General features: G+C 56.4%; 3 protein-coding genes across 5 annotated transcripts in view; 2 read left to right on the top strand and 1 right to left on the bottom strand.

The window, feature by feature from the left end:
• The first annotated feature begins 983 nt into the window (after positions 1-983).
• FAM83C (family with sequence similarity 83 member C) lies at positions 984-7,525 on the top strand. The gene is made up of 4 exons (XM_030830568.2): positions 984-1,665; positions 3,819-3,986; positions 4,196-4,320; positions 4,833-7,525. The coding sequence occupies exons 1-4, from the start codon at positions 1,195-1,197 to the stop codon at positions 6,271-6,273; spliced, it is 2,205 nt and encodes a 734-aa protein (XP_030686428.2). The 5' UTR covers positions 984-1,194; the 3' UTR covers positions 6,274-7,525.
• Positions 7,526-8,527: 1,002 nt separating this feature from the next.
• EIF6 (eukaryotic translation initiation factor 6) lies at positions 8,528-15,007 on the top strand. Of its 2 annotated transcripts, none has more exons than XM_060284067.1 (7): positions 8,528-8,649; positions 8,908-9,026; positions 9,161-9,246; positions 10,988-11,163; positions 11,702-11,878; positions 12,066-12,247; positions 14,745-15,007. In XM_060284067.1, exons 1-7 carry the CDS (start codon positions 8,536-8,538, stop codon positions 14,752-14,754), a joined length of 864 nt encoding a protein of 287 aa, XP_060140050.1. In that variant the 5' UTR covers positions 8,528-8,535; the 3' UTR covers positions 14,755-15,007. The 2 variants fall into 2 exon arrangements, with proteins under 2 accessions (XP_060140050.1, XP_030686640.2); XM_030830780.2 differs by having other exon boundaries at positions 8,544-8,678.
• Positions 15,008-16,744: 1,737 nt separating this feature from the next.
• The window catches only part of MMP24 (matrix metallopeptidase 24), a 45,939-nt gene continuing 42,232 nt past the window's right edge, over positions 16,745-20,451 (bottom strand). For both annotated transcript variants that reach the window (XM_060284062.2, XM_060284063.1), the window contains exon 9: positions 16,745-19,388. In XM_060284062.2, the coding sequence (XP_060140045.2) occupies positions 19,051-19,388 (338 nt within the window). In that variant the 3' untranslated portion in view covers positions 16,745-19,050. The remainder of the gene's footprint in view (positions 19,389-20,451) is intronic.

Here is a 20,451-nt window from a genome sequence, read left to right as displayed (position 1 = left end):
GACCCAGATATGGCTCTGTTCTCCCCCTAAACAAATCCAGAGATAAGGCCCTGACACCTCGGCTACCCCCCGTGGCTTGTTACCCTCCCACAGACTGGCTCCACTTACTCCTCCCCCTGCCCCTCACGCAGCCTCCCCACGCCCAGGGAAGGGCCTCCTTAGAGTACCCGGGGCTCTGATCTCTGCCCCTGCCCCTCCTTGGCCCCTCTAGGATCCTCAGAGACAAAGCCCCATTCGTCTTTAGTCCCAGGGCCCAGCTTGACGCAGGGAGCCCCTAAATCCCCTCGCCAGCACCAGCCCCGCTGTGCATGCATTGGGCCCCAAGTGAAGCTTTGTGGGCATAGAGGAACCTGTGTCTGATCTGGACATGATCACAGATCAGTTAAAGCAAGTGCAGCCAGTACTAAACGGGGTCGTTGAGACATGGCATTAGGTCTTCTGCTGTCCCGGCCACCCTCATGGGACCTCGTCCCTCCACAGAAAGGTGGGGCTGGCACCCTTGTGACCACTTCTGCCCGGCCTGCCTTCCCAGCTAGCTGCCATCTGCTGAGCCCCCTTCTCCAGCGCAAAGCCTCACCCTGCTCCTGAGGACTCCGGGACTAAGGCCCTTGATGGGGGCAGAGAACGGAAACTGGCCTGCTGTTTGCCTCCGGACCATGCAGTGTGTCCTCCGATCCTCTCAACCAACTTTCTCACTAACCATTTAATACTCAGCCCCCGAGGAGGGGAGAAAGGCTGGGGTCTGGCGCCACCAGGTCAAGAGCTTCCCCAGAGCTGAGGGTGGTGGAAACGCAGACATCCGGAACAGAATTTTTCAGGGGTGGGACAGCATTTTTCACTGGGACTCCGGAAGGGCAGGGTTTGGAGGAAACTTGCTGGGAGCCTGGTGGGGATGCAGCAGGTGACGCTGCGGTGGCGGAGGGAGTGTGTGCTGAGTAAGGACCTTCCCTTTCCCCAGGCGGCGGGCGGGCGAGTCCCAACAGCAGGCGGACATGTGAGGCTGACCCAACAGGTTCCCGAGGCCAGGGGCAACGGGGTGGAGCGTGGCTCTGACAAAGGGCAGGCGGGTGGGAGGCAGTTTCTGCTGGTATCTTCCTCCTGCTGCGGCCAGCCCGGGGTGCAGGCCATGGAGCCTGCTGGAGGGTGAGGGTAGCCGGTGGGCAGGCGTGTTCGGAGGCGCTGGGAGCTCAGGGCATGGCGGGCCCCCTGCGGTGCCGGGTGGAGGAGCTGAAGCAGCAGCGGTGGCGGGAGAGCTCATCGCGGGTGCTCCAGCACAGCGAGGCAGCCCGGCTGGCGGCCGATGCCCTCCTGGAGCGGGGAGAGGCTGCCTACCTGCGGGTCCTCTCCGAGGAACGGGAGCTGCCCTTCCTGAGCCCTCTGGATGTGGACTACATGACCAGCCATGCGCGCGGGGGCTCTGAGCTAGGCGAGGCCGTGGGGCCAGGGGCTGCCGGGCCTGACCCCCTCAGCCTGCTCTCCGAAGTCACCTCCGGCACTTACTTCCCCCTGGCCTCCGACGTAGACCCCCCGGACCTGGACTTGGGCTGGCCCGAGGTGCCACGGGCCACGGGCTTCAGGCCCACGCAGGCTGTGATCCACTTCCAGCGGAACAAAGCCAAGAGCATCAAGAACCTTCTGCATTTCCTCTTCAGCCAGGCCCGCACGGTAAGGGCCTCGTCTCTTCAGACATTCATTTCACAGATGTGGAAACTGAGGCCCAGGGAGGGGAAGTGTGGCCACACAGCAGCTTGGGGGCAGCATTGGGACGAGAACCTCTGCCCCCTATCACATCACAAGCTCCTAGAGTGTGGGCGTGTTTTATTTACCTTGGTAACCTCTCGGCACTCGAGGACATTATGAACACGCTTAGAACAGGGGATGGGTCTCAGGGACTCCACAAACACCCTGAAAACGCGTGCAAAGTGGTGTTCATTGCAGAGGGGGATCCTCTCTCTTTTGGGGGAGAGGGCCTATGGCCTTCATCAGATTCTCGAAAAGGTCTGTGATCCCCAAACTAAGAACCCCAACCTTGGTGAGCATCTGAGCCACCCCCTTGAGTTACAGAGGAGGAAACTGAGGCCAGAAAGGGACTGGGACTTACTCAGGAGTTCCAGTCAGTTGGTGAAATGGAACCCGGGCCTCAGGGAGAGGGAAAGGGCTCTAGACTCAGGCCCCGGGCCCCAGGCACAGCCCTGCCTCCTGACAAATGGTCCCAACCGCACCTCACTTTGTGCACTGTATCTCCACTGGCCTGAAGCAGGGGAAGGGGCACTGGTGCCTGGGCCTCAGCATGGCCTTGAGGGCTGGGCTTTTAGCTCTGCACCCAAAGGAAAGAGGAGCGGAAGCTGCTGGGCTCAAGGATGGGGAACAGGGCTCAGGAGAAAGGGAAGCGGCAGAGCAGGTGGGGTGTTGGTACCTGGGAAGCCTTCAGCTACAGACTAGCACAGCCTCACTCCTGGAGGCCTGGCCTCTGACACAGGAGGCAGGGAGATGGATCAGATGACCCTAGGCAGAGTTTGGGGTGGCTTAGACTCAGTGCTCTTGCTAGGGGAGCAGCCCTGAGGGTACCTGCTGCAGATGTTAGGAGCCAGGATGCTGGCATCCTGCTGGTACCTCCAGAGCCTCCCTGGCAAGTCTACCTATGTCCCAGGCAGGGGAGGGCCAGACCCGACTGGCACAGGGAATGGGGTTATTAGTGAGATGGCTGCTGTCATCACCCCTGCCCTTTGATCTTTCTTGCTTGTCCTGTTCCCCTCACCTGTGGCCAGGCCTGTGCCATGGACTAGGGCATCCCTCAATGCTTTGGTTTCTCATCCTCCCGTCTAGACCCTCCACCTCTGGGTCAGGAGCCAAGCTTCCACTCTGGGCTGTCACTGACTCTCAGAGTGATCTTGGGAAGTGCTTCCTCCCCCTGTGGCCCAATGGCTTTGTTTGTTAAGGAGGCAGCAGGAGAGGAACATTTACTGAGCTTCTGTTGTGTGTTGAGTATTTTCACATTAAATTCCCCATAACTCTTGAGAGGTAGCTATCACTATCTCCATTTAGCAGATGAGGAAGTTGAGGCTCCCAGGGGTGAAGGAATTCGTCTAAGGTCATAGCACTAGGAAGTAGCAGAGTGCAGGTTCGAACCCAGCTCTGTCTGGCTCCAGAGCTGGAGTGCTTTGCTCCGCACCTCCTGCCTCTCAGCCTGGACTGGGAGAGGAGGTTCTCTTGGCAGATATTGCAAGCCCCGCCTCTCCACCGAGCAGAAAACTTGGTCCCAGTTGTAAGAGGTCACAGCAGATCTCTGCAGCTTCTCAGGGAAACAGGTGGGTCTAGCAAAGGGCACTGAAGACCCCAGTAACTGGCCTGCAGCTCTGATCCGTGAGAAGGGAGCCTCAGACAGACAGCCAGAGCTACAGCTTGAGCTAGTGGGGGGAGTGTGAGGTGCTAGCCTGGGAAGTGGGGTCTGGGTTTTGCTTCTGACTCTTTCCCCCTCTGGGCCTCAGTCTTCCCATCTGTAGAGTAGACCTTTAGACTGGTACAGCTGATCCACAGACCTCTTTGAGAATCAGATGACAGATAAACAAACCGTCCTTAGAAAAATGCACACAAAAACCTTCAAACAGCCTTCTGGGCTTCAAGACAGTGAAACCCCCCAGCTTCCAAGTCAGGAACCCCCAGGCTGGGTCACCACTAAAAGCCCTCCCAGTTCAGGTGTTCTCATGGGCTCTGGCCTCCTGCTTTTCAGTCCAGTGCTGTCTCCGGGGATCTAGCCTCTACCCCTGGCCTCGGCAGTGCCCCGGGCAGGGCTGAGCTCCCCCCCCCACCCCCGCCAGGTGGTGGCTGTGGTAATGGACATCTTCACCGACATGGAGCTTCTGTGTGACCTCATGGAGGCCTCGGGCTGGCGTGGTGTCCCCGTCTACCTGCTTCTGGCCGAGGAACACCTGAGGCACTTCCTGGAGATGTGCTACAAGATGGACCTCAATGGAGGGCACCTACGGGTCAGCAAGGGACGGGGGCAGGAACTGGGGTGTGGAGTCAGGGAGGGCAGGAGAGTCAGTCGGGTGGTTCGTGAGCATGGGGGGTCAATGGGAGTGGGAGGCCGGGCTCTCCTATAGCTATTTTGGGTCAGAGACCCCAGGGGATTTAGACATGGCTTGAGCCCTGTCCTCTAAAGGTGATTCCCAACCTCCCTCCCTCCTTGGCCCAGAACATGCGTGTGCGGAGCACGTGTGGGAACACATACTGCAGCAAGGCAGGCCGCCGCTTCACGGGGCAGGCCCTGGAGAAGTTCGCCATCATTGACGGTGAGCAGGTGGTGGCAGGCAGCTACAGGTGAGCAAGTGGATGGCGGGGAGGGTGCCTGGGGCTGAGCCACCGGCTTGCGAGGGTGCCTGGGACCTGGCAGCTTTGAACTTTCCTTTCTTCATCCATCGCTTCCACCATGAACTGAGCAGCCGCCATGTGGCAGGCATGGTGCAGGGCCCAGGGGCCAGTGTGGGGAGCAAGACAGCCCTGGGCTGGGCCCTGGAGGAGCTCACTCTGTGGAAGGACTACTTTAATGCCCTTGGCATAGAAAATAACTCTTGCACCTCGGAATTGGAGGGACTTCAGGGAACCTGGCCCTTGGTCCATTTTACAGATGGGGAAGTTGAGGCTGAGATGTGAAACCACATGCTGAAGTCCACTAAGCTGAGCCAGGGCTAGAACAGACTCTGGAGTCAGAGCTCTGCCCCTCACTTGGGCCCTAGGGGTGCTGGTGGTTTTATCTTGCTCCCCTGTTTGTGACTCCTGCCTGGCCCCAAGGTCCTGCACTTTGCCTCCTGACCCTGACCCTCTGCCCCCAGCTTCACCTGGCTTTGCAGCCAGGCCCACACGAGCATGGTGCTGCAGCTGAGGGGCCGCATCGTGGAAGACTTTGACCGGGAGTTCCGCTGTCTTTATGCCGAGTCCCGGCCCGTGGAGGGCTTCTGCGGAGGTGAAGATCCCCTGTCTCCCAGGGTGCCGTGCCCTCCCCCAGTGGCCCGGTCCTTCGGGCCCAGCATCCCCAGCACCACGTCCTTGTCGTGCTCCAGCACCAGCCTCAGCAGCATCAAGTGCTCATCTCGCATGGGTCACTCCTCCTACCCAGCTCAGCCAAGAGGCGGCGGCTGCAGTGACATGGCTATGGGGTCCTCCTCCCCGGGCCCTGCCTGCTGTGAGGCCGATGGCCAGCCCTCCCTGCAGTGCCAGCTCTCAGACCCTAACCACGGCCCCCTGCTTCGGCCCTACAGGGCCAACCTGAGCAAGCTGGGGGCGTCCCCCTGGTCCCAGTCCTCCCCTGCCCTCAACCCCAATAGCACCAGCCCTGTGACCCTGGGAGGGGGGTCACCTCTGCTTGCTCACCCTCGCCCCCTCCTCTCCTTTCCCCGGGGCGTCTCAGCTCTGTCCCGGCTCCCAGAGAATGGGGTCACAGGAAGCCAGAAGCCTAGCCCCCCACGAGGCCGCTGGGTACCCGGCACAGCCCTGGAGGCAGTGGAGGAGAATAAGGTGTCTCTGAGTCAGAGCCATGGCCAGCTGGATCTCCTCGTCCCCTTCCCCAGGGCACGAGAAGCAGGGGGCCCTGATTCTGGGGTGACCCCCATCTCAGGCTCCCTTTGGCCTAGTGAGCAGGCCCCAGAGGACAGGAGGTTGGCCTCAAATCAGAGATACAACCAGCTGGATCTCCTGCCCCAGGCCCAGGATGCCAGGGGTTCCCCTGAGTCAGGTTCCCCCAGGCCTGGCAATCGGACCCCAGAGGACAAGAGGCTGTCCCCAAACCACAGCCATGGCCAACTGGACCTCCAGGTACAGTCCCCCAAGGCTGGGGGCTCCAGAGTGCCCCCTGAAGCCAACTCCTTGGCCAGGCCTGGCAAGCAGGGTAAAGAAGAACAACGGCAGACCCTGGGACACAGCCAGCTGGACCTCATCATGAAGTTTGGCCCATTCCGGGGTGAGGGGCCTGGGTCCAATGATCTCCCCAGACCGAGCCCTGGAAGAAAGCCTGGAGTGGACTCTGGGGATGAGAAGCGGCTGACTCTGGGCCACAGCCAGCTGGACCTCATCACCAAGTATCATCAGTTACAGGGCACCAGGCAGGGACCTGAGCCTGGCCTCCCCAGGGGCCCCACAGGTGGCCAGTGCAATGGCAGTAGCAGTGGCCTGTCTGGGGATGAGAAATGGCTGACCCTGGGCCACAGCAAACTGGACCTCATTATTCAGTACAACAAGTCCAAGTCCAAGCTGCTCCAAAGCCGCTTTCAGTTGTAGTCCTGCTCCCAGAAAGGACATGTCCGTCCTCCATCCACTGTGACTCTAGATTGGCTCAGGTCCCAGACTCTGGGGTGGGAGCTCGAGCAGCGGCCTTATAGGGAGGAGAGGGAGTCTAGAGGCCCAGGTTAGACACTCCTTGGGCTTGGGATTCTTGCTCACACACGTACATGCACACATGTGGGGAAATGGAACCCACGGTTACTGGGCACCTGCCGTTTGTCACTGTGCTGAGCCCTTCTCACCAGTTACTTCTCATCCTTCATCCTCACAATACCCTACGAGATAGAGCTCTAGTAGGTGTACAGTTCTAGGATCATAGATATTATCTTCCCTATAATATAAATTTAGAAGCTGGGACCCAGCGAGTTTGATGACTTGCTTGGAATCAGGTCCGAGTAAGTGACAGGGGCTCAAATCTGTGTCTCTGACTCTTAATTTCTTAAGATCGTGTTTTTGCACAGACAGGACACAAAATATCAACAGTTCCCATGTCCCCATGCACACAAAATCCACATAATAACAGAGATGCTCCAAATGCCTGCACAATATACACTGCACACTGACAGGTTTCACACCCACAAACTACACCCACAGATGCAGTCCATGTGATAAACCAAAACACTCAGGATTCTAGTTATAGGTACTCAATAAATGTCATTTGGGTAAATGAATGGTTACATTCGGTGCACACCGTAGACCCCTTAGGATCCACAGACCATAAATATGCACACAACCACACACACACACACACACACAGAGGCATGCATGCACCAACCAGTATCTTTTTGTACCTAAGCTGTGTACCCAGTCCTGTGATGGACATGCCATAGGGTTGAGAAATGAATCAGACTCAGTCCCTGGGAGACAAGGATTCAATGCATAAACGACTGGTGTATCTAATTAAAGGCTAACCAGTGACAGAAGGTGGTAGAGAATGAAGGCCAGCAAATGGTGGTGATGATGGAGTGGTGAGAAAAGTTTCTTAGAGGAGGCAGCCTTTGAGCCAAGCCTTGAAGGGTGGGAAGGACTTGGATAGATGGGGGCGAGGGTTAGAGGAATTCCTGGTAGAGGGAACCAGCTGAAGAGAGACCATGGAGAGGACTGAATGAGTGGGTCTGAGATGAATCTGGGAGGATGGAGAGGACGTGGATACACACACACACACATACCAGCCTCATTTTGCTGAGTGTCCCTAGAAGTATAGGCTCTGTCAGATGTAGGTCCTTTTCCTGAGCTTGCGACCTGTCTGGGACAGTATACGTGATACAAATCAATAAAAGCAGACATGCTATGACCCAGCAGCAGCCTGGTGTATCCTGGAGAAGGCAGAGTTATGAAACTGCAGGTTGGGGACAGGGGAAGGGCACCATTCAGGCAAACTATGGAGAGGTCCTTGAAGGGGAGTGGACGGCTGCAGGAGGGCTGGGGGGTGGGGAGGAAAGGGGCTCCAAGCTTCCCTCTGTCCTCGCTGAGAGTGACATTCTGCGAGACCCTGGGGCTTTTGTACAAAATGGGGGCCAAGTTCATCCGTCCACCAGAGCAGGTCTCTTGACTGCCACCATCTGCGGGCGGGGCGGGGTCGGGGGTGGGGGAGGGAGGCAGAAAGTGGTTGCCCATCAGCCCCTACACCCTTGCCCACTCTGGACCCTCCCTGACACCCGGCTTCGTCCATCCTCTCCTCTCCAATACCTTCTTCAGCATGGTTTCCTTTCATCCTCTGGCCGCGCCTCCTTCTCCAGCCTCTGTCGTGGTCTTACTTCTCCGTGATGGACACCTTCTCCGTGGGTGACTTCATCCACCCCAGGCTTCAGCTCCACATCTCAGCCCTTCAGTCTCCCCTGGGCTCCAGATCCGGCCTGGGCATCTGTCCGACACCTCACTCTGTCCCTCACCTCTCCCACACCTGCTCTTCCTCCTCGGGCTTTACTTCAAGGTATAACTCCGTCTGGGACTTCCCTGACGGTCCAGTGGTTAAGACTTCCCGCTTCCAATGCAGGAGGCGCGGGTTCGATGCCTGGTGGGGGAACTAAGATATAACTCCATCATCAACCCATCTTCTGCGAGACATCCCTGGCTCCTCCATTCTGATGCCTCACATCCAACCAGCACAGGTCTGGGTCGATATTATCTCCTACAAAGCTCCTGACTGAATGAAAAAATGAATGAATGCGAGCCTGCTGGAGGCGGGGCCAGGCGGGGTAGAGACAGGACCACTTGCAGCCATAGAGTGCTCCCAGAGGCTGGCGCTAGAGTGGTCGCATGCGTGGCAGCGTGCGCCGCGTTCTCTCGGAAGTCTCCCAGGGAGGAGGCGGAAACGGAAACCTACCGAGGGCCGAGGAGGCCTCTTGCGCGTGCGGAGGTTTCGTTTACGTGGTGAGCGGTTGTGGCGAGAAACCGGCAGGGTTAGCTCCGGACGCCCTGGGTCGTGAGGGTTGGGGGCCGAAGGATTCGGGGCTGTCGTGTTTGGAGGGGCTAGGTGGGCGGGCCCCGAGGGCTGGGGGCCGAGAGGGGCGGGGTTGCGGCGGGGCCTGAGGCGCGGAGGCCGCGGGACCCGGACCCGGACCCAGGGTCGAAGCCGGAGCACCCTGTTCCGGGAGAGGATCCGCCGGCCCTGAGCTCCCTGTCCCGCAGCCCCTAGGCCTCATGGCGGTCCGAGCGTCGTTCGAGAACAACTGTGAGATCGGCTGCTTTGCTAAACTTACCAACACCTACTGCCTGGTGGCCATCGGAGGGTCGGAGAACTTCTACAGGTGCGGCGGGAGCCCGGGGCCCGTGGGCAGTGTGTGGGTGGGTGGCTGGGAGGGGTACTTGGGAGTCTGGGGCTCGGGCAGAGGGAGGGTTCAGGCCCCCCAGCCCCGTGACCACCGAGTCCTTGTCCCTGCAGTGTGTTCGAGGGTGAGCTTGCTGATACCATCCCTGTGGTGCACGCCTCCATCGCCGGCTGCCGCATCATCGGGCGCATGTGTGTGGGTAAGCTAGCTGGAAGTCGCCGAGGGAGGAAATGGAGCCTCCCAGCGCCTTTAATTATACCCCTAGAAGGGACCCCGGGTGACCCAGGGATTTCTGGGCTTTCATCCATTATTTCCAGGGACTACAGAATCTCTCAGGCCTGTGCTGGACCCTAAGTGTCAACAGATCAGGGACAACCTCTGGCAAAGGCTTCTGGATCATTGTAATCACAAATAACATTAAGGGCTTTCACTTTTACCCTTGTTTCAGTCCTTGTTCACGAAGACCCTGGGAGGTCGGAATTATTGGCCTAATTTGACTGATGAGGAAGCTGAGACTCAAAGAACCCAAGTGACTCGCCCAGTTCCACACCTGGTGTGAGGGAAGATTGGATTGTCATCTCTCCCCGGCCACTGACTCTGGGCAAATTGCTTCCACTTTCGGAGCGTCTGTTTCTGCCTCTAAAAAATGACAAGCTGGGCTTCCCTGGTGGCGCAGTGGTTGAGAGTCCGCCTGCCGATGCAGGGGACACGGGTTCGTACCCCGGCCCGGGAAGATCCCACATGCCGCGGAGCGGCTGGGCCCGTGAGCCATGGCCGCTGAGCCTGTGCGTCCAGAGCCTGTGCTCCGCAACGGGAGAGGCCACAACAGTGAGAGGCCTGTGTACCACCAAAAAAAAATAATAATAATAATAATGACAAGCTAAGATTCTGGGGTGTACTGTTCAGTTACCCATTTTAATCTTCAGTTCCCTTTACCATGTGCCCCTATAGCCCTCAGCACGGTTGACTCTGGCCATTTGTCTTTTCTTTGAGCTGGATCTGTCTGCCTTTACTGCCTCCCCTTCTTTCTAGTTTTGCTCAAATAGGAGTTTGTTCCTTTATTTTTCATAAGCCTGATGATTTTGGACTCTTGAGTATTTTCTTATTCAGGCCGAACATTCTTATCCCTAACCATGACCTTTGGACTTGAAGCTAGTTCTTAGGTAACAAGGGAGATCTTAACCTGATCTTTGGTGGATTTTTTTTTTATGATGGGAGAAACTTATAGTTGAGAAGTTCAGAGTTGTGACCTTGCAGAATTAGGCAGAGGTTTAGTCATTGTTGTCACAAGATAACTGTGGTTCATTCATGTTGCCGTGTACTGTGTTTTGTGTAGGTATACCACGGTGTATTCATTCATTCTCTTGATAGTGGGTATTTGGGTAGTTTTCAGTTTGGTATGAGTATTGCTGCTATGTTTCTTAGTGAACAAATGTATGTATTTCTATTGGATATATAATACCTAGGAGAGGAATGGCTGGGTATTCAATGTAGTAGATGATGCCACATAATTATCTGAAGTGGTTGCCCAGTTTATACTCCTATTGGTTGCTCCATATATCTTTGCCAACACTTGGTATTGACATTCTTTTAAAAAATTTAGCCATTCTGGTAGGTGTGGAGTGTTACTTCAGTTTCTTAAAATGCAACTAATGCCCAAGAGCGCTTCCTGTTAGTCCTGGTTCCTCCTGGCTGATGATGGCGAATTGGGCAGGATGTGTTGGGACAAACTCCTAGGTCATCTCTGGCCTGCCCAGTGGCACTCCTGGTCCCCCGGGTGTTGTATGGAACAGTGGTTTGGAGGACTGGGGTCTGGGTCTGAAGCTTTGCTGGGGAAGCTAATTGGGCTGGATTGTATCCCCAGCCCCCAGGGCTCAGCAGGCATCTTGTGTATTCATGGTCCGTCCTTGTCCCACCTTCCCTAATTTGGGTCTCCCCAGGGAACAGGCATGGTCTCCTGGTGCCCAGCAACGCCACCGACCAGGAGCTGCAACACATTCGCAACTGCCTCCCAGACTCAGTGCAGATCCGGCGGGTGGAGGAGCGGCTCTCGGCCCTGGGCAATGTCACCACCTGCAATGACTACGTGGCCTTAGTCCACCCAGACCTGGACAGGGTGAGGCGGCCCAGGAGTCACAGGATATTAGCCGAGTCAGCGGTTAGCCACCATTCTTGCCCATCAGACAGGAATTAGGGGTATCTCTTGTGGTTTCTCTTTATACCTGGGCTCCTGCAGTTCAGACATTGGTTGGAATAGTGAACAGAGGCCTTCCATGGTGTGATCAGTGTCAGAAAGAAGCTAGGGAGTGTATTAGTCCTTCAGAATCAGGGAGATTGACCCATCTGGTCTTGAAGCCAGGGCTAGGAGAGAAGATTGACAGGTGAACTCTTGCCTGTGGGTTAGAGGAAAGGAGGGTAATGTGGAGACCAGCCTTTGGCTCTTCAGGGCATGCATGGATATTAGGGGCTCCATAGCTGGTCTAGACTCTGCTCCAAGCTGTATTCCCTCCTTTTTCTGGGTGAAGCTTCCATATGCAGCTACATAGCAGAGGAGTGAGCTTAGGGAGTCATGCCCTGGGTGGGTCTGGTGTGGAGGCCCTGGGTTCTTTGATCTGCTTGTTCTGGGCGCTGAGCACAGTACCTTTGGCTGACAGGAAACAGAAGAAATCCTGGCTGATGTGCTAAAGGTGGAAGTCTTCAGACAGACAATAGCTGACCAGGTGCTGGTAGGAAGCTACTGTGTCTTCAGCAATCAGGGAGGGCTGGTGCATCCCAAGACTTCAATTGAAGACCAGGATGAGCTGTCCTCTCTCCTTCAGGTCCCCCTTGTGGTAAGCAGTCTTATTCTCTGAGCTCTGTCTCCTGCTGGAGCAGATCCCTTTGCCCAGTATTCGGGAATCTAGATTGTTACCTGTCACAGTTTGGGTTTGGGCTGAGGGTCAGGGAGAAGGGTTTGGGGAGAGTCCTCATGACTTTGGCTGTTGGTGCCATGATCCACACCGAGCCGTCCCTTGGCAGGCGGGCACTGTGAACCGAGGCAGTGAGGTGGTCGCCGCTGGGATGGTAGTGAACGACTGGTGTGCCTTCTGTGGCCTGGACACGACCAGCACAGAGCTGTCAGTGGTGGAGAGTGTTTTCAAGCTGAATGAAGCCCAGCCTAGCACCATTGCTACCAGCATGCGGGATTCCCTCATTGACAGGTATCTGGGCCTCTCTTCTTTGGAGGGGAGGGGAGGGGAGAGGAGAGAGATGCCACCTGTAATGGGAGCCACACTGTATTCATACTGGTAGGTTCTCCTTGCGTGTGAGGCCACATCTGCACACTGCTGAGCAAGCACAGGGTACAGTCCACAAGCCTTTCCTGAGTATCTGCCCACTGCCGTCTTTGAAGACACTGGCTCAGTATATCCCTTCTGTAGTCTGTCTTTTATTTTATCACTGACCACATTCTTTTGCAGTTTGTATTTGCCTGTGTGTCAGTGTCCCCAGCCAGTAGCCTGAGACAGGAAAGAGCTTTTTAATTGAAGGAAGGAGGGAAGGCTGCTTTTAGGAACTGAGGAGACCCAGATGCCTAAGGGACTCGGGGGTATGGGGAATGCATCAGAATCACCATCATCTGGACTTTGTGGGTTTAAAACAAGAGTGGGTTCTTGGGCCCTAACCCTGGAAGGTTCTGGGGTGTTAGGCTCTAGAATCTCTTCCTTTGGAAGAGCAGCAGGTGCTGGATATTTAGTGCCTCCCCCCCACCCCCCCATTTAGGATCCTTCTCAAGGCATGCCATACCCAGCTAGCACAGGAGTCTTTATGAGGATAGAAACCCCAAAGTAGAGCAGGTGTCCAGTAGCAGACTCCCTACTTAGCAGGGGCAGAATTTCCCTTCATTTTCCCTCCTTCATTCATTCAATTGCTTGATGTTCATTGAACCCTATGGACAAGACCCCATGTGGGATAGTCCGGCAGCTTAGTGCTACATCCTGCCTCTGAGAGGGACTTAGATTGTAGCAGGGGAGAGAAGATGTAGTGGCCATATATAAGTTAACTACCTTCAAAGAAGAAGTAAAAGGTGCCTTCTGTGGTTTTGGAAGCTCCTGTGATACACTTTTCTGGAATCCAGGAAGGTTTTGGGGAGGACAGATCATTTAGTCTGGGCTTCAGGGAAATGAGTAGGTAATTGAAAATGCGAAGATAGGGTGGGGAAGCACTTCAAACAGAACCAGGGATGGGGAAGTGTGGAAGGTGTGAAGGGGAAAGGTTTTATTCCCAGTGTTGAGGACTCCGAATGCCCATGTCAAGAAGTTTTGACTGTAGGTGTTTTGACCTTTGTTTTATGTTCGGATACTTGTAACGTAGTTTCTTGCCTTCACCCCTCAGATACTGATTCCCTCAGTTTGGCGTGGGACCCAACCATGTGTGGCTGTTTTAATAATCTTTCCTAGGTGATTCTGATGAGGGCAGTTTGGAGACCACACTGACAAGCTCTGCTGTCAGCACTGGAGAGCAGTTGAAAGGGTCTGAATAGGAAAGTGGTACCAGTGGTTTTGTTATTTGTTCAACAACTTTTTTTGGAGCACCTACTATGTGCCAGACAGTAGTGATGGGGTGATGAATAGAATATACCCTTCCTCCCCTTTTGGAACATTGAACCTCATAAAGAAAACAGTACTTCCACAATTAACCATTTAATTAAAGAACAAAACAAAAAAAACTTCTTAGCAACCTAAGAACAGAAAGAAATTTCTGTAACCTGATAATTGTTACCTACTAAACTACAGCAAATGTATTTAATGGTGAAACTTCATAAACTGCCAGGCAGAGCTGCCTGCAGTCAGCAGCCCTGGTCAGCATTGCAGTTAAGATAAAGACATGGGTGTTGGAAAAGAAGAGACAAAACTCATTAGCCTCCTTTGGTTTTGAACCTGTTTGAGTTTGAGGTGCCCATGAGACCTCACAAGGAAGGTGTCAGGTCGGGGATTAGAAATATGTACCTCAACTTCCCCAAAGTTCTTTCATTTCTTCTACTTAAGATTTTATGAGGAAAAGCCAATCCTAGGAAAACTAAGATAGAATCCAACTTTTTTAGTACTTTAAAGAGAAATAAAAACTTCAGATAACAAAAGAAAAACAAAGAAGAAATATGTACTTAAGGGAATTTCCCTGGTGGTCCGGTGGTTAGGACTTGGTGCTTTCACTGCCAAGGGCCTGTGTTCAGTCCCTGTTCGGGGAGCTAAGATCCCACAAGCCGTGAGGGGCAGCCGTAAAAAAGAAATACGTACTTCATGTTTATAATCGTGCACATGATTATCACCTCCAGGAAGAATGTTCTGGCCGCAGCCCTGCCACTAGAGGATTTGGGGCCTGGACCTGTCCCTTACCCTCTCTGAGCCACCTTGTTTCCTTGTCTAATGTTTGTTGGTCTTGACCTGTGAGGCTCTGATTTATGATCAGTAACGATTTGAATAAGTTATTGAGTTCACCCACCCGAGTGGAGGAGTTACTTTTAGTTTTTAAGCACTGAGAGTGCTAGACTGGATTTGTGACTTGTGGGAGCAGTGGAATCTGGAGGGGCCTCTGTGTGTGGCTCTTCGGGGCTGAGCTGGAACAGAGGTCCTGGGGTAAGGGTGGAGGCAAGCACCTTGAGAGTGGAGGGTGAGCTGTGCTCTGTGAAGTACCTACTGACAATGCTCCTTCTCTCTCTAGCCTCACCTGAGTCACCTTCCATACTCTTCATGGGCTCCTGGCTCTGGACTTTGGCTCCGTCTCCACGCCCCACCCAGTCTGTCCTGGATGCTGGCAGGGCCGTGGCAGAGAGCTCACCTGGACTCAGTGGCTGGACGCCCAGCCCTTCTTCTCCTGTGCCCATCTCCTGAATCTATAGTTACTGCAAAAACCTGCCACAGGTCCTATGGCTTCTGGCTGAGAGCTCTGTTGTCTGTGCCAACCCATTAAAGGGCAGCTTCTTCCGGCCATTCTGAATGTGTTATTTGGGGACCTCAGCCTGCACTCAGCCCCCCACCATTGTTCCGGGGGGAGGTGGGGTAGGATGCACACACACCTCTTAGTTCTACAGTCTCCCACTCCTCTCCCCCCATCACCAGATGGGCGGTTTCATCCCAGGACAAGAGGAAGCAGCACTCTCCACTGTACTTCTCCCATTTTCCACACAACTTCAGCCTCATACTTTTGGCTTCAAAGATGAGTCTGTTTCAACTCTCTCCTAGGCCAGTGTGAGGATCCTGAAGTGCTCTGGGGCACCTGGCTACAGGGCAGTCTTGTCCTCTTTCACCCAGGGTGGATGGAGGTTTGCTGGCCTGGCTGCTAGGTGCCCAGGACCGCCTCAGACCAATCTCGGTAGGCCCTTTCCTTTAGGGCCTTGGGTGGGTGCGGAGCCGGGCTGGAGAGGCGAGGGTAGCTGGGGCGGCTCCAAGCGTCTCCGAGTTGCTCGCGGGGCGGAGCCCCGGGGCTTCGGGCGGGTGTGGCCGGTTGCTGGTGGGTGGGTCGGGTTTGCTGGGCCCCGCCCCTGTGCCCTGAAACCTTCCTCGCTGGCGGTCAGAGGGCGGGGTTCGTGCGCCGTGGCGTCACAACGCCAGTCCTTGCTGACGGTGCTGCGCAGGCGAGCCGGAAGCGGAGGCCGGCTCTGGGATTCTCCTGACCGGCGGCTCGGGCGGTACGAGGTGAGGGTCGGGCCCTGCCGGGGCGGGGGTGGCTTGCGGCCCGTCCCGTACCTGACGGGCCTCTCGTCCTGCAGAACATGGGAGCTCAGCTGAGCGGTGGCCAGGGCGCCGCGCAGCCGGTGCAGCCCGCGCAGCCGGTGCAGCCCGCGCAGCCCCAGCCCCAGCCCCAACCTCAGACCCACCCCCAACCCCAGCCCGCGGCGCCCGAGGGCCCTGTGCGGCCCTGGCCAGAGCCCGGAGCCTGGGGGCCGCTGGACGACGTGCGCTTCCTTATCGTCTGCACCTCCTGGTACTGACTCGTCGCTCTCCGCCCTTACCGCCCGCCGCCTCCCGTCATCCTGTACGCCTCTCCTGCTCGGGTCCTTGTCGTCTCTCCCCACCTTCCGCCACCCTGGAGACGCGCGGAGAGTCGGGGAGCTCGCTGGGGACTGGAAGAAAGCCTCCTCCGCAGCCTCGCCTTGGGACACCGTCTTGCCTCTGGCCCCTCCCGCTACCCCAGATTCGTTGGCTTCTCAGCCTGCACCCAGCCCAGCTCAGACCTTCGTGTTCATCCCCACCCCACAGTTTCTCCAGCCGTCTGGGTGCTGGGGCAGCCTTTCCTGTCACTGGCTTCCAGAACCAGGCCAGGGCTCTTGGTAAGAAGACCCCAAGGCTGCTGACCTAATCTCACCTCATTTTTCCCTGTTGCCAAGAACTGGGCTCTTGCTTTTGTCCTTGGTCATGGCACCATGTGCCTTGACTTGAGAAAAGACCTTGCCACAGTGAACCTGCCCATACCTCTCCTGGGAGGGGTTGCTCCGCCATCCTGGGTGCCACCCTGGCATTATCTGGCTGTTTTCCTGAGACCCCAGTAACCGAGGGCCTCCAGGGCCAGCCTTTTGGAGAGAGGGGGCATCTGATTTTTGGGCCGGCAGATGAGATGCATGGGGCACCTCCCAGACACCGCAAAGCACCCTGTCTCCCAGAAGCTTCTTAAGGCCACCCAGAACCTGATCCTTGTTCCCACATCCCAGGGAAATGACACACTCTGTATTTTTGTTTTATTTAGAAATGATTTAAAAAACATTATACAAAGGCTGATCAGTTTAAAATGTGACTGACACTGAAATGCTGTGATGTTCCCCAGACTGAGGGGAAGCTGGGCTCTGGGGCTTCCAGTGCTTTGCCCCTCTGTCTGCCCTGTCCTGGGATGATGGACAAACGGATGACCACAAGGCAGGAGAATCCATGATTGGAAGGCTCCAGGCTGAGCCCTCTCTGGGCCTGGCCCTGCATCCCTCACATCTGCAGCCTGGGCTGCCTGCCTCCATCTCCTGCTCTTTCTCAGCTGACCTCGGTAGTACCAGGAGCCAGTGGGGAGCCTGGGGGGCCTAGAGCTTTCAAGAAGTGAGAGCACCAACCTGAGGAGTGGAGAGGGACCCGGAAGGGGAGAAGGGAGGCCAAGAAAAGATGGATAAAAGAGACACTTCTGATCTCATCTTGGACCCTAGAGGGGTCTAGCAAGCCCACTGGGTGGCCTGGGCAAGTAACAGCCTCTCTGTGCTTCATTTGCGGGCACAGTGAGAGTTACCCTTGGCCTCCCAGGGCCTGCATGAGTTACATGTGAGCGGACAGGGGTGAGCTAATAAAGTGCTTTGCAAAGTATAAAACACTGTACAAACCTATGAATCACTAATATCTCTGCAGTTGTTCCCCACCCGCCCCAGGGAGCCCGCCCTTGGCCAAAATGAGAAAAAACAGGATGATGACAGGGAACACAGTGGACCCATATAGGTGTCTCTGGGATGAGAGATTTTGCTCAAGACAGCTCCCAGAGTCCCTGTCTGCTACAGGTTAAGCAGACTCAAAGCCCAGAGGCCACGGGGTGGGGGCAAGGCCCATGCAGGCTCAGAGGCCCTGCCAGCACCCTGGAGACTGACACCTCTGCTTGGATTTGGCAGGGAGCCAGTGGACATAGTTGAACCCATTGGTTTTGCCTCCGGCTCCGTAGTGACAAGCAGGGCTGCCTCTTACTGGGTTGGAGTGAGGCAAGCAGAGCCCTAGGAATTCCTGCCAGAGACAGTGAGGGGCGGGCCCCTAGGCTTGGGGTTGTTACCAGTTGTGGCTGCCCCTTTCCGAAGAGCAATGCAGGGTGATGGGCCCAGAGAGCTGGGTTAGCAGGGGCCAAGCTCATGGTATAAACACTGCTTCTGGGCTGAGAGATTGAAGTGGTCTCAGGGTAGCTAGGGGTGTGGGCTCTGAGCACTTCAGAAGGCTGCCCTGGGCCCCTTAACCCAAGGCCGTGAGAATGTTGGCCCAGAGCTATTTCCGTCTCACCTCACTAGTCAGGCTGAGTCCTCAGGCCACAAGCGACAGGCTGGAGCAGGGCCAGGGACTTGGGGGATGGGGAGAGGAACGGGAGAGTGGAGGACAGCTACAAACTCAGATCAGCCTCCGAGATGGGGTCAGCTCCTGCTCCAGCCCTTTAGCCTCATTAGCGGGGCCCAGCTCCTGGCGTGTCTGGGCACTAGAGTGGCCTTAACAGCACCTTGGTCCTTATCGCTGGGGGGAGGGCTGGCCTCATCACCAAGACAGTCACCTCTAATTCACCTAAAGCCTCAAGCAGCCTTTGCAGAATGGGACTTTAAACAATAGTGACAGGACATTGAAATATTCACGACATGACAGCTGGGTCCTTGTCAGACCCAGCTGGGCCACAGCCCTGCCTGCAGCATGTGACCCTAAATCCTGGGTCTCAGGAGACCCTGACGTGTGGAGCAGGTTTCCTGAGGGATCTGCTGTTGCCAGCAGAGGAAACCTAGGCTTGTTGCCCACTGTGTCGGCAGCAGGGGTCCTGTAGCCTTGGAGGACGGTGGGGTAGGGGTGGGGGGACATCTGACCAGCAGGTGTTGGCAATGGGGGACCAGGACTGGTGGCATCTCCCAGATGGGGCTGAGACCGCTAGCGCTGGCTTCCCACAGAAGGTGCTGGGTCCAGCCAGGTACAGATGGCGCTGTGGTGCCTCGTGGACGCCACAGGGCGCAGTGACCACGGGCCTCCTCCTGGCATGGTCCCTGCCTCCTGATGGGGCCTGGCCTATTCCCTTGAGTAGGGAGCGGTTTACCCAGGACAGAAGGCTGGCAGCTGGGTGCCAGACACCCACCCTGGGGCACAGCTGCCATCACTCCCTGCCCCATGCTCAGCCTAGGCCAATGCACCACCACTTCGGCTACATGACCCCTGGCCTAGGGCCATGCTGGCCCCGGTGGGCAGTGGCCAGAGCTGCCCCTCAGACCCTGGTGAGGAAGGGCCTGGCTGGCCAGACCGAGTGGACAGAGAGGGCTCTGGGCTGCTCACACCCACTCCTGGACTGGCCGCTTATAGTAGGTGACAGGCTGAGGGCCTGCCTTGTTCTTGAACTGGAAGATGGTGTAGACCAGCACCAGGATGCAGAGGGACAGGATGCAGGGGATGACCACGGCCACTGCATTCACAGAGCCTGGCACGTCGTTGATGGTCACCATGATGTCCACATCGTCCTGGGGCAGCCGCCGCTCCTTGCGCCTCTCCACCTCCTTCTGGTTGCAGCCCATCCAGTCACGCAGGATGTTGCGCGGGTAGCCTGGCTCCACGCTTAGTTTCTGGTTGTCGAATTTCCAGTAGTCCCGGCCCTTGTAGAAGTAGGTGTAATCTGCAGAAACACGGCCCATCATCACCATCCCAGACACTTCCCTGCACCTGTTCTGCACCAGCGTGAGGGCCCAGGGTGCTGTGGCAGCGTGGAGGAGGGGCGCCTCTCCCACCTGGGAGGAGCCCAAGGGGAGCTCTGAAAGGCGGGTGGGCACGTGACGTGGTGGGGGCGTGTTGGAACTCTTGGAGGTAGGCATGCGGTGCCTTGCACACCCTGCAAGTGGTGTGGCTGGTCGTGGAGGACGACCTGCCCAGCTGCAGAGAGGCACCTGGGACCTGGAGCAGCCCACCCTGTCATCTCAAAGGTGCTGGGAAGCCACTGAGGGGCTGGAAGTAGCATTGGTAAGCTCATTTTGTGCTTCCCAGACAGGACTCTTCTCAGCCCTGGGTCTCAGCTCTGCCATCCTGTGCCCATAGCCTCGCCCTTCCCCCATGTGAGTCAGATCAAGCCCCCAACTTAAGGCTTGGATGGCACTGTCTCCGTAGCTCTAGGGCTGAGCCAGCTCCTGCCTGAGCCAAGGGAGGCAGGGAGAAAGATTTCTCCCGTTGACGGAGGGCACCACCTCTTCGCAGTTATCATGGACTTTTTTTGGCTTGGCACACGTGACTGTGCAACACAGATTGCAGGGTCGCTGGGACCCTGCTGGGGGAGGGGCTGGAAGGAAAAGAGGCAGCAGGGCTTGGCAACCACCACAAGGCTTCCTGCAGCAGCCTTATCGCCCCGCCAGTCCACAGACCCAGAGCAACTCACACTCTCCTATTGGCCGGCTCCCCACCTTGGCTGGGATTTTCATTGGCTGAAGTTCTTGATGTCACCTGTCTCTGAGGCTCCCCAGAAAGTGAGACCATGTGTGTAAAGCATCAGGTACACAGGAGAGCCACCAAATAGCAGCTCTGCCCCTGTGGCTGCTGGCTTTCTTACCGGTGACGTCTCCTTGGAGAGCCCTTCCTGACGACCCTCTCTCACATGGCCCTCTCCCTAGATGCTCTCTGGCAAATGCTTTCCCTTATTGCATTTGTTGCCACTTTGTTTTTTGCCTCTAGACTGCGAACCAGGGATGCAA

The sequence above is a fragment of the Globicephala melas genome, chromosome 15 (genome assembly GCF_963455315.2).
Source record: "Globicephala melas chromosome 15, mGloMel1.2, whole genome shotgun sequence".
NCBI classification, from domain to species: Eukaryota; Metazoa; Chordata; class Mammalia; order Artiodactyla; family Delphinidae; genus Globicephala; species Globicephala melas.
Note: the sequence above shows the minus strand (reverse complement) of the source record. Positions and strands in the feature narration are given on the sequence as shown.